This window comes from Nerophis ophidion, linkage group LG23, assembly GCF_033978795.1.
Source record: "Nerophis ophidion isolate RoL-2023_Sa linkage group LG23, RoL_Noph_v1.0, whole genome shotgun sequence".
Taxonomy (NCBI): domain Eukaryota; kingdom Metazoa; phylum Chordata; class Actinopteri; order Syngnathiformes; family Syngnathidae; genus Nerophis; species Nerophis ophidion.
Window position 1 is genome coordinate 42,270,300 of NC_084633.1, and position 16,616 is coordinate 42,286,915.

At 39.9% G+C, this 16,616-nt stretch overlaps 1 protein-coding gene across 1 annotated transcript in view; it reads right to left on the minus strand.

The window, feature by feature from the left end:
* The window catches only part of mosmoa (modulator of smoothened a), a 45,527-nt gene that overhangs the window by 1,300 nt on the left and 27,611 nt on the right, over positions 1 to 16,616 (minus strand). The window contains exons 2-3 of the mRNA XM_061884698.1: positions 6,558 to 6,770; positions 1 to 209 (exon numbers count right to left, since the gene is read on the minus strand). The exon at positions 1 to 209 is cut by the window's left edge and continues 1,300 nt beyond it. Of these exons, the coding sequence (XP_061740682.1) occupies positions 25 to 209; positions 6,558 to 6,770 (398 nt within the window). The 3' untranslated portion in view covers positions 1 to 24. The remainder of the gene's footprint in view (positions 210 to 6,557; positions 6,771 to 16,616) is intronic.

Sequence of the window (16,616 nt, forward strand, 5' to 3'; positions counted from 1 at the left end):
AAATCCTGGGTTTTGTTGAAAGTCTCAACCTGGGAGGCAAACTTTGCCTGCAAAGAGCAGTCCCACGATGGTGAAGAAGATGGAGAGGACGAAGAGCACATAGGAGGAGCCCACCACAGTGTTGTTGGGCAGCTTGTAGGGTTGGCCCCCCACCTCGTTGATGTAGAAGCCTATGGGGAAGATGAGGGCCGCCATGCAGAACAGGATCACTGGGGGGGGGACACAAGGTACATCAATATAGTACAGTGTGACATCATATTACATCACTGGGGGGGGGGACACAAGGTACATCAATATAGTACAGTGTGACGTCATATTACATCACTGGGGGGGGGACACAAGGTACATCAATATAGTACAGTGTGACGTCATATTACATCACTGGGGGGGGGACACAAGGTACATCAATATAGTACAGTGTGACGTCATATTACATCACTGGGGGGGGACACAAGGTACATCAATATAGTACGGTGTGACGTCATATTACATCACTGGGGGGGGACACAAGGTACATCAATATAGTACAGTGTGACGTCATATTACATCACTGGGGGGGGACACAAGGTACATCAATATAGTACAGTGTGACGTCATATTACATCACTGGGGGGGGGGGACACAAGGTACATCAATATAGTACAGTGTGACGTCATATTACATCACTGGGGGGGGGGGGACACAAGGTACATCAATATAGTACAGTGTGACGTCATATTACATCACTGGGGGGGGGGGGACACAAGGTACATCAATATAGTACAGTGTGACGTCATATTACATCACTGGGGGGGGGGGACACAAGGTACATCAATATAGTACAGTGTGACGTCATATTACATCACTGGGGGGGGGGGACACAAGGTACATCAATATAGTACAGTGTGACGTCATATTACATCACTGGGGGGGGGACACAAGGTACATCAATATAGTACAGTGTGACGTCATATTACATCACTGGGGGGGGGGGGACACAAGGTACATCAATATAGTACAGTGTGACGTCATATTACATCACTGGGGGGGGGGACACAAGGTACATCAATATAGTACAGTGTGACGTCATATTACATCACTGGGGGGGGGGACACAAGGTACATCAATATAGTACAGTGTGACGTCATATTACATCACTGGGGGGAGGGGACACAAGGTACATCAATATAGTACAGTGTGACGTCATATTACATCACTGGGGGGGGGGGGGGCACAAGGTACATCAATATAGTACGGTGTGACGTCACATTACATCACTGGGGGGGGGACACAAGGTACATCAATATAGTACAGTGTGACGTCATATTACATCACTGGGGGGGGGACACAAGGTACATCAATATAGTACAGTGTGACGTCATATTACATCACTGGGGGGAGGGGACACAAGGTACATCAATATAGTACAGTGTGACGTCATATTATATCACTGGGGGGGGGACACAAGGTACATCAATATAGTACAGTGTGACGTCATATTATATCACTGGGGGGGGGACACAAAGTACATCAATATAGTAGAGTGTGACGTCATATTACATCACTGGGGGGGGGACACAAAGTACATCAATATAGTACAGTGTGACGTCATATTACATCACTGGGGGGAGGGGACACAAGGTACATCAATATAGTACAGTGTGACGTCATATTACATCACTGGGGGGGGACACAAGGTACATCAATATAGTACAGTGTGACGTCATATTACATCACTGGGGGGGGGGACACAAGGTACATCAATATAGTACAGTGTGACGTCATATTACATCACTGGGGGGGGGGGACACAAGGTACATCAATATAGTACGGCGCGACATCATATTACACGTACCTCTACTTCCCACTATCCTCCCATATGAGTGCTCTCGCTTGTTTCTTATGCTTTGTGCCATATGGCCTTTTATTAATATCCGGATATGTTTAGGTCATGTGACCATACAGCATATATATGTGGATATGTTTAGGTCATGTGACCATACACCATATATATGTGGATATGTTTAGGTCATGTGACCATACAGCATATATATGTTTAGGTCATGTGACCATACAGCATATATATGTTTAGGTCATGTGACCATACACCATATATATGTGGATATGTTTAGGTCATGTGACCATACACCATATATATGTGGATATGTTTAGGTCATGTGACCATACACCATATATATGTGGATATGTTTAGGTCATGTGACCATACACCATATATATGTGGATATGTTTAGGTCATGTGACCATACAGCATATATATGTGGATATGTTTAGGTCATGTGACCATACACCACATATATGTGGATATGTTTAGGTCATGTGACCATACACCATATATATGTTTAGGTCATGTGACCATACACCATATATATGTGGATATGTTTAGGTCATGTGACCATACACCATATATATGTGGATATGTTTAGGTCATGTGACCATACACCATATATATGTGGATATGTTTAGGTCATGTGACCATACAGCATATATATGTGGATATGTTTAGGTCATGTGACCATACACCACATATATGTGGATATGTTTAGGTCATGTGACCATACACCATATATATGTGGATATGTTTAGGTCATGTGACCATACAGCATATATATGTGGATATGTTTAGGTCATGTGACCATACAGCATATATATGTGGATATGTTTAGGTCATGTGACCATACAGCATATATATGTTTAGGTCATGTGACCATACAGCATATATATGTGGATATGTTTAGGTCATGTGACCATACACCACATATATGTGGATATGTTTAGGTCATGTGACCATACACCATATATATGTGGATATGTTTAGGTCATGTGACCATACACCATATATATGTGGATATGTTTAGGTCATGTGACCATACACCATATATATGTGGATATGTTTAGGTCATGTGACCATACAGCATATATATGTGGATATGTTTAGGTCATGTGACCATACACCACATATATATGTGGATATGTTTAGGTCATGTGACCATACAGCATATATATGTGGATATGTTTAGGTCATGTGACCATACAGCATATATATGTGGATATGTTTAGGTCATGTGACCATACACCACATATATATGTGGATATGTTTAGGTCATGTGACCATACAGCATATATATGTGGATATGTTTAGGTCATGTGACCATACACCACATATATATGTGGATATGTTTAGGTCATGTGACCATACAGCATATATATGTGGATATGTTTAGGTCATGTGACCATACACCACATATATGTGGATATGTTTAGGTCATGTGACCATACACCATATATATGTGGATATGTTTAGGTCATGTGACCATACACCATATATATGTGGATATGTTTAGGTCATGTGACCATACACCATATATATGTTTAGGTCATGTGACCATACATATATGTGGATATTTTTGCCTTAGCCTTGAATGAACACATATAATGACAGCAGTATGATGATTCTATGTGTCTACATTCTAACATTCTTCATACTGCATTCATATATGCTACTTTTAAACTTTCATGCAGAGAGGGACATCACAACTAAAAGTGTATTTATGAAACAGGTTTTGGCACAGTGGCACAAACATTCATGTCATTTCCAAAACAGAAAGTGCAAGATTGTCAGAGACATTTTAAAACAAGCTATGAGTGCACTTTTGTGCATGATGTCACTAAGATGACATATCAAAACAACACTCATTTAAAGTGCACTTTTTGTACAGAACACCACTACAATAGTTTCAAACCAATAAAGTGCACTTGTGTGCATGATGTCACACAAGATATTTCAATAAGTGTCAAATAAAAATGAGCTGCATAATAAGAAATCAAATAGTGTGTGTATGCAGTGTCGCTGCAGATACATCAGCTACGGCGGTAAAGAGGGTAAAATTATGATGTAAAAAAACAGAGAGTTGAATCATAAGTAGGGGTGTAACGGTACGTGTATTTGTATTGAACCGTTTCGGTACAGGGGTGTACCGAACCAGTTTCTAAGCTAAAGTCCTAACAAGCTGCTTTGCTTCTTCTGCCTCTGTCAGCAACCAGCATTGTCCCACCCACACAACCATCTGATTGGTTACATATATAGCGGTAACAGCCAATCAGCAGTGCATATTCAGAGCGCATGTAGTCAATGCTTCAGCGTCGAGCAGATAGGTGTTTAGCAGGTGAGCATAAGGCAGCGTACTCTCCCCAAATGATAATAAACACCTTCTAGAAACCTAAACTGCAGCTCAGCTCGCTTGCAGTTCTGGCTTGAGGTGAAGGCTAATTGCCTTTTAGCGTAACGTTAGCTCATTTTGCAGTGTGTGTGTGTGTGTGTGTGTGTGTTTTACGGACCGAAAAGCTTTGATTGGCCGGTCCCTGCTATCACATGTTGATACAAATATAACATTTACATAATAAAAATCAACTACAGGCTTCCCAAATGCTGTAATAAATGAAGCATGATGAGTTGACTTGAAACTGTTTTATGTTGCACTTTTTATATGTAGAAGAAAAGTTTTGTCGTTTTATTTAATCTGAGCAACAATTTGAGGCAGTTTAATGTGGATTAACCTGGGCAGAATTATTATAGAGTTTGCAATGTTAAAAAGGATAAAGCCATTGTTTACAAATTTGGTAAATAAATAATCCAAAAATGTATATTTTGTTGTTTTCTTACTGTACCGAAAATGAACCGAACCTTGACCTCTAAACCGAGGTAGGTACCGAACCCAAATTTTTGTGTACCGTTACACCCCTACTGTATGCACATGTGTCATGTCAGCAAGTCTTAAAGTTGTAAATGTGATGTTTTATGTGTTGTTTACTGTTTTTAATGTAACCTTGCTGCTGCCCTCTTGGCCAGGTCTCCCTTGGAACAGAAATCTTTGATCTCAATGGCATTTTACCTCATTAAATAAAGGTTAAAAATAAAAAAAGCAGCGCGATTTGGTTTGGTTTTCCCTTTTCCGGGGCCACCAGATATCAAAGCCATACTGTCATTGCCATTTACTGATACTATCACTACCCTGCCTTCACACTCTGCAGTGGAAACACAATACTGATTAATATTTACCAATAGCAATCCTTTCATCACAAAGTTCCAAGAGCCCCTCGGTGGAAACATAGTAGTGCAAAGTATTCATTTTGCTTCATGAAGTTTGGGCCACATCTCTTTCACTGCACAAAGTCGCTAAACAACAGGCTGGACTCGTGTAAGGAGGTTTGTTGTTGTTAGGTGTATATATCCCGGAAGGCTAAACAAGTGACCTTCTTCTTGAGAGTAGTTTTGAAAGTCAACAACCGTCAAAAACGAGGCGCTACCAACATCAACAGGAATGAAGTAACAAATGTACCGTGTAAGCTCTCAGGTGGTGGATATGAGTCAGTCTGCACAGTGTGAGCTCCTCCATCACCGGCTTTAGTGTACTGGCTGAAAACAACACTGCTAAAATAGTTTAGTCCGAATCTTGAATTATACTGACCGAACATTTTCTGACAAATGTGTTTGGACGGGTTGTTGAGATTGCATGTTAGTATTTGATTGACCAATCTTTAAATACAAACATCCTTGCCTTCATTTCGTCTGCTTTGGTTTTGATGAGAAGACTTGATTAAAGATGTGAATTGTAATATTTTTATTCTTGTTGTCACACCGTTCAATTTCTCCTATTTGATAGTCGAGAAGTGTGATGTCCAGAATCACCGCAATTGAACAATCATTTACCTTCTCATCATTGAATCCTAAAATAGAATGTTGACTCAGTTTGTTAGAACACTATCTTGGTCCTTTTTATGTAAGGACAATATTGCACCAGTAGTATTTTCCCTGTTTGAACCACTAATCATTACAATGCATTAACGCCGTAAGAAAAGAAGTGTGCTATTAATACACCTCATTTCTAGTCTAACCACCAGCACATAGCAGAGAAGTGATCACCATGGCAACAGCTTGCTTTCCCCCCCCCCTCTGGGTGTGATTGTTTAACAATGGCTTGTAATGCCTTTGAACTTCCCTGAGGGCGCAGATTTGTGCTTGCTGAACGTAAGGTTTGTCACGCTGTCTGGTCATCGCTTTGAATATTCGCATTTGAAAGACTGAAATTAGCTTTTTAGCTGCCATGTAAATCACAATGCTGTCAAGTGGGCGCTGGTCAAAAATGCCATGCAAAGAAGTCCTTGTCATAAAAATGCAAAGAGCACTAAGAATACAACGGCGCATTGTTGCATCTGTACAAGCGTGCTTTAGGCTGCCTGGCGACCAATTAAAGTCCATCCTCCCACACACCGCCTGGTGAAAGTGGCATTGACAAAACATGAGATGTGCTTTATGTCATTTAGAATTCTGTTGAAAAAAAACAGAGTGGTTATGTTATTCATCTGCAGAAAGCACAATAAGTGACGCATACTGGAAAGTATGGCGAGGCGCAGTAAGTTGTGAAAAGTCCAAGGGGATGGAGATGTTGTAAAGGAGCACGGACAGCTGTGTTAAGGTTGTGTCGCGGTGCATTTAGCCGGAGGAGAGAGGGGGAATAGCTGAAGTCAAAGTGAATGCACTCCTTGTGGAGCTCACTTACTGCCGGTGAAGGCAATCCAGCGGGCGTATTTGGTGGCTTCTCGGCGCCAGTGCGATGCCACGAGGAGTCCGCAGGTGACGGTGAGGGAGATGATGCCCATGATGATAAAGAAAAGCGTGGTGACCCACTCAGGGGGCAGCCGTGGCGGGATGCAGGTCCGGTCTCGTCCGTGGATGGTCTGACATTGCCGAACTAGACCAACTGTTAGAGCACCTGAATAGAGGAAGTAAATATTTCATTAAACACACAATAATAATAATAATATTTGTATAAACACCTTAGAGGCCTAAAATCCGTGTGTAAAAAAATGACATGATCCTGCTGTGCTTCCAATAAGGTCCAGAAGGAATGCAAAGCCATCTTTAATTTGCCACAGATACTGAGTCCACTCAGGCGGGAATCTTCTTTCTCCACTGTGGTGGCTCCAATCATAGCAGCCAAAGAAAGTTCCATATAGACCTGGGCCAACACCTCTTTTTGATCAAAGCTTTATTCACCTACGAGTTAAAACCAATAGACAATATTATTGTCGTTATTTTTTGAGACCAAATCTACCACTGATGTAATGATAATATTAGGGGTGGGCAAATTAATGCGTTAATTATGAGTTAACTCATCAATCTATTAACGCCGACAATTATTTTATCGCACATTTGCGTATGTTGTTTACATGCTTTTATTTTGTTAACGCCTTTTCATAACAAGATGGCATCTCCCGGATGTACTTCAGCGTCGATGGGCTCTTGGTAAAGATGGAACATTTGGCAAAAATAGCGGACAATTCTGCAAATGTCCTGGCTGGCTTACAGCGTGGTCACTCCGGGATCACTTACGACCGCCAGACAATTCTGGATGTGGATAGATCGGGCCGTTTTGGACTGAATGAGGTGTGCTTGCTAGAGCGGCTAGCTAGCATGGGAATACTTTGCCGGCTACATCCAGCGGCCTGTGAAGCAGCGGAGTATATGTGTTGTCTGTCTATTTATGAATAATGCAGACCAGGAGTGTTGGCTGACTTCTTAACGTTTGCTTTCAGAGCGTGCATATCACAACATACAAGATGTCGTCATGGCGACACAACCTATACATGCTCGTCACTCCTGTTGCATGCTGGGTAGGGTAGTTCTTTTATTCCCTGGCTCATAACATCACAATATAGTACCATGAATATGATGCATTCAGTTTATCAAATCACCAGGCAAACAATCGGAAAATTCCCATCATATCAATTCCTAGATATGGTCATAATTATTTTAAGTGCACTACGCAGAATAAACACAACATTATTAATATTGCTACTACGGATAATTTGATCAAAAATTCCCTAAAACAGCCCACTACCTATAATATAGGTTTTTTAAACATAAGATCCCTGATAAAAAAAATGTTTCTGCTGTTACCTCAGAAATTGCCTGTTCAGATGTTATGATTGTGGCTCAGAGATTTGTATGTAGATTATATCTATTTTCCATAACAAACAGGATAACTTAAATACCCTGGCAGTGGCAATAAGCTTAAAAGTTTGTATTTACATTTTTTGAGTTGATTTTCATAAAATATGCTATTTAACTGCTACTGTTTAACAAGGACTGATTTAAATTGTGTTTGCACAACAAATGTTTTGGCGCTTTTGTTCATGTGGGAGAATATTCCAATAAAGGTGCACTACACACTACTTTTGAATTCATTATTGGGCTTTGCGTATACAATGCAGTTAATCGCGATTAATCGGAGAAATAGTGCGATTAACTTTGATTGAAATTTTTAATCGTTGCCCAGCCCTAGATAATACATAATAATTAAAGCTGCAAGCAGCGATGGATGGGACTGCTTTGGCTGCTGCCCCCGCGGCCCAAGCCCAGATAAGCGGTTACATACTGGGAGCGGTAGGAAAAACAAAAGAAAAAAAACGTCTAGCTCTCTGTTTGAGCGCACGGCAGCTATCTTAGAAATGTTTTTCAGTGCAGCGGTTCTTTGAAGGCTAATAAAATCAAAACCGGACCATTCATTGTCTTTACCGTAGCATAAAAAGTGCAGATACGCCACAACAGTCAGGCACCATATGCAAGTACCCAAAATAAAGACTCGACATACAAAGAAATTAAATCGGAGCAGAAACATAGGAGGAAACGGGATTAAAACCCGATGCTAACCACCCATTGAAAATACATGGGTACGGCTAGTAGCTACTATTAGCAAACAGATAGACTTACCAAGTCGGCGTAATATCTTAACATCGACACACTCTCTCGTCGCAACTCGGCCCTGATGGTCGGCACCTAGAAGTTTACAATTAGTTGTAAAATGTTGGACGCTTGTTTTTACGATATGCAGGCAAACGACAACTTTAAAACATAGCGGCTTAGCTACGGCACCTGGCAGCCATCTTGGTATAGACGATCACAGCCCCTCCCTCACGAATGTTGGTGCGTGCGCACCAGCAGCAGACGGTACGGAAAAAAACAAGAAAAAAAAACGTCTCCCTCACTGTGTCTGCGCACGGCGGCTATCTTGGAAATGGTTTTCAGCGCAGCGGTTCTTTGAAGGCTGATAAAATCAAAACCATAGCAGTAATAAAAACTCTTTGATCAACTTTTAATCAGAAGGGTTCAATCTCTCCTGTGGTAGTTTGAAGCCGACACGACAAATGCGCTGAGAGGAGATAATGTTTGAAAAAAGGTGACTGGTTTTTACAAAACTTTTGTTTTGAAGGGGGAATTGCAAACTTCCTGTTGATTTTTGCAAGGAGTTGTCAATATATGAAATGTAGGTGTAAGTGAGACCTACATAGAGGTTTTTGTTTCATGTCTCTACGACATTCCTACTGGAAGTTACAGGCAGTTTTGACTGTGTTTTCTTCCTAAGAGCAGTTTTGTCTGTGTTTTATTCCTAGGGGGCGCTAGAGCGCAAGTTTGAGTTTTGGGGTTAGGTTTTTTGATTAGATCACCATTTTTGCCAGTCCTGATGTGTGCGGCCAGTTTGGTGAGTTTTGAAGCATGTTAAGGGGGTCAAATTACAGCTAAAAAAGGTAAAGGTGAGTGTTTTTACAAAACGTTTGTTTTGAAGTGGGAATTGCAAACTTCCTGAAGATTTTTGCTGAAGGATGTCAGTGTATGAAGTTTAGGTCTAAGTGAGACCTACATGGAGGTTTTTGTTTCATGTGGCTACGACATTACTACTGGGAGTTAGAGGCAGTTTTGTCTGTGTTTTCTTCCTAGGGGAGCGCAATTTTTTGTTTTGGAGTTAGGTTTTTGATTAAATCGCAATGTTTGCCAGTCCTGATGTGTGTGTCAATTTTAGTTAGTTTTGAGGCATGTTAAGGGGATCAAATTACAGCTCAAAGCTGCAGAATAATAAGAAAGAAAGAAAGAAAGAAAGAAAGAAAGACTACAAAATTCAATTGGGTCCTCTGTCCCAAAGGGACATTTAGTCCCTAATAATAACGCATGTATATCCTTTCAAAAGCAATAAACTTGTATTTCTGGAATATTTTAACACTGTCAACGAAATGTAAACATTTAAACCTCCCAAATGAAATAAAACAAACAAAAACAACGTTGTCTGTTGGCAAAATCTTGCACTTGAATAAAAATCCCAACCATCAGGAAAACAATATGTTCTGTCTCTGTTAATGAGGGGCTGGGAGCCCTCAAATACTCACAACCAAAACAATCAAGTATTGACAAACAAAGTTTGACTTCAACATTGAACATGTAGGCAGAGGTAGAGTTGTATATTACTTAACTGCCAATCATGTTAGCACATTTTTAACCAAAAGTGCAGACTAACAATATAAACATTACAGTATAAGCGGATGTATTAACAAGTCAGATGCAACAAAAATTTAAGCCTGGCAGATTCTGAACAAAGAAACACCAACAAGACATGACAACATGTCTGTCAAATGTTAGTTTTTCAACGATCAGCAAGTCTTTGGTAATGAACACTTTCTGTGAGCACACACCAATTTTCGCTTTTCTTTTGCAGCTAAAGTTTCCGAACTTTTTGCAACTAAACGCTAAGAAAAGAGAAATGCTGATTATCAGCCCTGCTAGACATCAACACCTATTTAATAACACCACCTTAACATTTGACAACCAAACTATTATACACCTATTTAATAACACCACCTTAACATTTGACAACCAAACTATTATACACCTATTTAACATACCAAACTATTAAACAAGGCGACTGGGTAAAGAATCTGGGTATTATCTTCCAGCCAACTCTTATAGATCAAGAGTGTTACTAAAACGGCCTTCTTTCATCTCCGTAATATCGCTAAAATTCGCTCCATTCTGTCCACTAAAGACGCTGAGATCATTATTCATGTGTTCGCTACGTCTCCTCTCGATTACTGTAACTTATTATTTTCGGGTTTCCCCATGTCTAGCATTAACAAATTACAGTTGGTACAAAATGCGGCTGCTAGACTTTTGACAAGAACAAGAAAGTTTGATCATATGACACCTATACTGTATATACCTTTATATACATATATACATACATATATACCTATACTGTATATACCTTTATATACATATATACATACATATATACCTTTATATACATATATACATACATATATACCTATACTGTGTATACCTTTATATACATATATACATACATATATACCTATACTGTATATACCTTTATATACATATATACATACCTATACTGTATATACCTTTATATACATATATACATACATATATACCTTTATATACATATATACATACATATATACCTATACTGTATATACCTTTATATACATATATACATACAAATATACCTATACTGTATATACCTTTATATACATATATACATACATATATACCTATACTGTATATACCTTTATATACATATATACATACATATATACCTTTATATACATATATACATACATATATACCTATACTGTATATACCTTTATATACATATATACATACAAATATACCTATACTGTATATACCTTTATATACATATATACATACATATATACCTATACTGGCTCACCTGCACTGGCTTCCTGTGCACTTAAGATGTGACTTTAAGGTTTTACTACTTAGGTATAAAATACTACACGGTCTAGCTCCATCCTATCTTGCCGATTGTATTGTACCATATGTCCCGGCAAGAAATCTGCCTTCAAAAGACTCCGGCTTATTAGTGATTCCTAGAGCCCAAAAAAAGTCTGCGGGCTATAGAGCGTTTTCTATCTGGGCTCCAGTACTCTGGAATGCCCTCCCGGTAACAGTTCGAGATGCTACCTCAGTAGAAGCATTTAAGTCCCACCTTAAAACTAATTTGTATACTCTAGCCTTTAAATAGACCTCCTTTTTAGATCAGTTGATCTGCCGTTTCTTTTCTGCTCTGCCCCCCTCTACAAAGGAGAGGGGGTGGGAAGTTGATGAACGTGGAACCCGACTTAAACAAGTTGAAAAACTTATTGGGGTGTTTGCATTCAATGGTCAATTGTACAGAAAATGTACTGTACTGCGCAATCTAATAATAAAAGTTTCAATCAACCAATCAAAAAAAGCACTTTACATATAGAAAGGTTTTGTTAAGAAACCATAGAAGAGTTTTATTGTCATTATTGCACTGAACAGGTTCAAAGAACAATGAAATTGGAGCCTTATACTGAGCCTTATCTTATTTAGTTTTTATTTGATATATGTTGACCACATTAACCCGGGCAATGCACCCTGTGTGTATATGTATGTTATGCCATTGTTGACAAATTTGGTAAATAAATAACCAAAAAATTTATACTTTGTTGTTTTCATATTATACCGAAAATGAACCAAACCGAGGTACGTGCCGAACCAAAAATGTTTGTGTATCGTTACACCCCTATGATATTCATATTACTAAGATTAAAACATGAGATGTATACAAAGTTCAAGATTGGCCCATGGGAACATTGCCCAAGTCAGACAAGAAGCATGACAACAGGAATTCCCCTAAGAACAATTGTTTGGCCACAAGCAGAGACATTGTTGAAAAAAATTGTATGGAAATCAGGTATCTGCAGCGGACTGTATCGTTTGTTTTGGAAACGGGCATTTAATTTCCCCTAGGGGATTAATACAGTTTGTCTGATTCTGGTTCTGATTCCCATTTAGAAGTGATCCAGAGGAAGAAGTAGTACATTTGTCAGAGGACTGAGACCCAAGCAGCGTCAGCAGTTAAAGCAGGAACATGTTTCACTGGCACCGGTACTCTGGATGGGAGAATTCTACTCAGCAGCATCCTGAAGGGGAAATGTCCAGCCGACTAAGCAAAAGCAGATCAGTGCAGCAGTGTACACTTGACGTATGCTCAATCAGTCACACATTATTAGCAAATGTACACAAATAACCAGAGAGGCAGTTACCCTGTGTGGAAAAATTGGCAAAACCGTAAATCAATAAAAAAAAAAAGATATAAAAAATCAACTCTGGTAGTGGGCAAATTGTTGTTTGTAATAGTCAATGTTCTCAACCATTTCTGACCTCTTTTTAGAAAGAACAAGGAAATCACCAGATGGGCAGATACTTGCATAAAACAACGATCAGTCCTAGTTTCTTAAAGGGGAACATTATCACAATTTCAAAAGCGTTAAAAACCATAAAAATCAGTTCCCAGTGGCTTGTTGTATTTTTTGAAATTTTTTTCAAAATTTTACCGGTCCCCGAATATCCCTAAAAAAATCTTTAAAGTGCTTGATTTTCGCTATTTGCGATGCGACTCTCCATTTCCCTGTGACATCATACAGTGCTGCCAATGTAAACGAACAACGGGAATACCACAGCAAGATATAGCGACATTAGCTCGGATTCAGACTCGGATTTCAGCGACTTAAGCGATTCAACAGATTACGCATGTATTGAAACAGATGGTCGGAGTATGAAAGTATTGAAGAAGAAACTGAAGCTATTGAGCGAATAGCTATTGACGCTATTCATAGCCATAGCATGGCCGAATAGTTGCGTTAGCATCGCCGCTAAAATGTGCGGACCAACTGATCAGGACTTTCGCATCTCGTGACACTGGAGCAACTTAAATCCTTCGATTGGTAAGTGTTTGTTTCGCATTAAATGTGGGTGGAAGGAAACATAATATAGTTGCAAATGCATCTGCAGGTTATCCATACATCTCTGTGCCATGTCTGCTTCAGCACCGCCGGTAAATAGCATGTTAGCATTGATTAGCATAGCATTTTAGCATCGATTAGCTGGCAGTCAACATCAACAAAACTCACCTTTGTGATTACGTTGACTTTATAGTTGCAAATGCATCTGCAGGTTATCCATACATCTCTGTGCCATGTCTGCTTTAGCACCGCCGGTAAATAGCATGTTAGCGTTGATTAGCATAGCATGTTAGTATCGATTAGCTGGCAGTCACGCCGCAACTAAATTAGTCTGATTAGCACATAAGTCAACATCAACAAAACTCACTTTTGTGATTTTGTTGACTTTATCGTTGCAAATGCATCTGCAGGTTATCCATACATCTCTGTGCCATGTCTGTCATCACCGGTAAAATGTGGAGACACTCTGGCACATTCAATGGGGGTCTGGTGGCAGACACTTTGGCATCTTTGGGCCAGTGGTGCAACTTGAATCCCTCCCTGTTAGTGTTGTTACACCCTCCGACAACACACCCACCAGGCATGATGTCTCCAAAGTTCCAAAAAATAGTCGAAAAAATGGAAAATAACAGAGCTGAAACCCGGTGTTTGCAATGTGTTGAAAATGAAAATGGCGGCTGTATTACGTCACGTTCTGACGTCATCGCAAAAAGAGCGATAAACAGAAAGGCGTTTAATTCGCCAAAATTCACCCATTTAGAGTTCGGAAATCAGTTAAAAATATATATATGGTCTTTTTTCTGCACCATCAAGGTATATATTGACACTTACATAGGTCTGCTGATAATGTTCCCCTTTAAAGTCTTGGCAGTTGAACGACTCAAAACCTAAATCAAATTAATTCTGATTGTATACTTTTATACCACAGAGTGAAACTATTCTTGCAGGAGCATGTTGGGGCAGGTTTAGTGGATCCAGAACTATCCTCTCACACTAGAGCTGTCCTTGCTAGTTTGCGAGCACTAACTGATGAAGAATACAATGATCTGGATAACGAGAATATTCACAGGTACACCATAAAGTTATATTTGTATACGATGCAAGCAACTCATTTTTGAAAGAGCTATTGTTGGGGTCTGGTGAGTTGGGGCCGTGGAGAGGATGTCCTGCTCCTTGTAAAAGTCAGTGAATGATTGTTCCACCTGAAACAACAAAACAGTGCCAAAAGTAGAGTACAATAGCAACACTACAACTTTACTGTTCAATTTGTGTTAAAGGGATATTTTCTGTCAGATTCAGCTAAGAGCATGTCTAATCACCGTGGTGATATCCTTCTCATACTGCAGAATACTTGTGAAATTACACCTTAGGGCAGACCTTCTCAAATAGTGGGGCGAGCCGTCCTGGGGGGACATGCTTTATCAGTATCATGCACTATCTTGCTTCAAACTCTGCAAAACGTGCTCATTGTAGCCATTGCCAGGGGTGGCATAGCTCGGTTGGTAGAGCGGCGGTGCAACGGGTTGAGGGTTACAGGTTCAATACCCGCTTACTCCATCCTTTACCCACCTGCTCCCAGTGCCCCCCCCCCCCCCCACACTGCTTTAAATGGAACTTACATCAATCAATGTTTACTTTTAGAGTTCTAAATCACCAGTGTCTCAAAGGGCTGCACAAGCCACAACCACATCCTTAGGTAGGATCCCACATCAGAACAAAGAAAATCTCAACCCAATGGGACAATGAGAAACCCTCGAGGGGACCGCAGATGTGGGGACCCCCCCAACCCCTGGGCGACCAGTGCAATGGACGTCCAGTGGATCTAACATAATAGTGTGAGAGTCCAGTCCATAGTGGATCTAACATAATAGTGTGAGAGTCCAGTCCATAGTAGATCTAACATAATAGTGTGAGAGTCCAGTCCATAGTGGATCTAACATAATAGTGTGAGAGTCCAGTCCATAGTAGATCTAACATAATAGTGAGAGTCCAGTCCATAGTGGATCTAACATAATAGTGAGAGTCCAGTCCATAGTGGATCTAACATAATAGTGAGAGTCCAGTCCATAGTGGATCTAACATAATAGTGAGAGAGTCCAGTCCATAGTGGATCTAACATAATAGTGAGAGTCCAGTCCATAGTGGATCTAACATAATAGTGTGAGAGTCTAGTCCATAGTGGATCTAACATAATAGTGTGAGAGTCCAGTCCATAGTGGATCTAACATAATAGTGTGAGAGTCCAGTCCATAGTGGATCTAACATAATAGTGAGAGTCCAGTCCATAGTGGTTCTAAAATAATAGTGTGAGAGTCCAGTCCATAGTGGTTCTAACATAATAGTGTGAGAGTCTAGTCCATAGTGGATCTAACATAATAGTGAGAGTCCAGTCCATAGTGGATCTAACATAATAGTGTGAGAGTCCAGTCCATAGTGGATCTAACATAATAGTGTGAGAGTCCAGTCCATAGTGGATCTAACATAATAGTGTGAGAGTCCAGTCCACAGTGGATCTAACATAATAGTGTGAGAGTCCAGTCCATAGTGGATCTAACATAATAGTGTGAGAGTCCAGTCCATAGTGGATCTAACATAATAGTGTGAGAGTCCAGTCCACAGTGGATCTAACATAATAGTGTGAGAGTCCAGTCCATAGTGGATCTAACATAATAGTGAGAGTCCAGTCCATAGTGGATCTAACATAATATTGTGAGAGTGCAGTTCATAGTGGATCTAACATAATAGTGAGAGAGTCCAGTCCATAGTGGATCTAACATAATAGTGTGAGAGTCCAGTCCATAGTGGATCTAACATAACATTGTCAGAGTCCAGTCCATAGTGGATCTAACATAATAGTGTGAGAGTCCAGTCCATAGTGGATCTAACATAATATTGTGAGAGTACAGTCCATAGTGGATCTAACATAATATTGTGAGAGTGCAGTTCATAGTGGATCTAACATAATAGTGTGAGAGTCC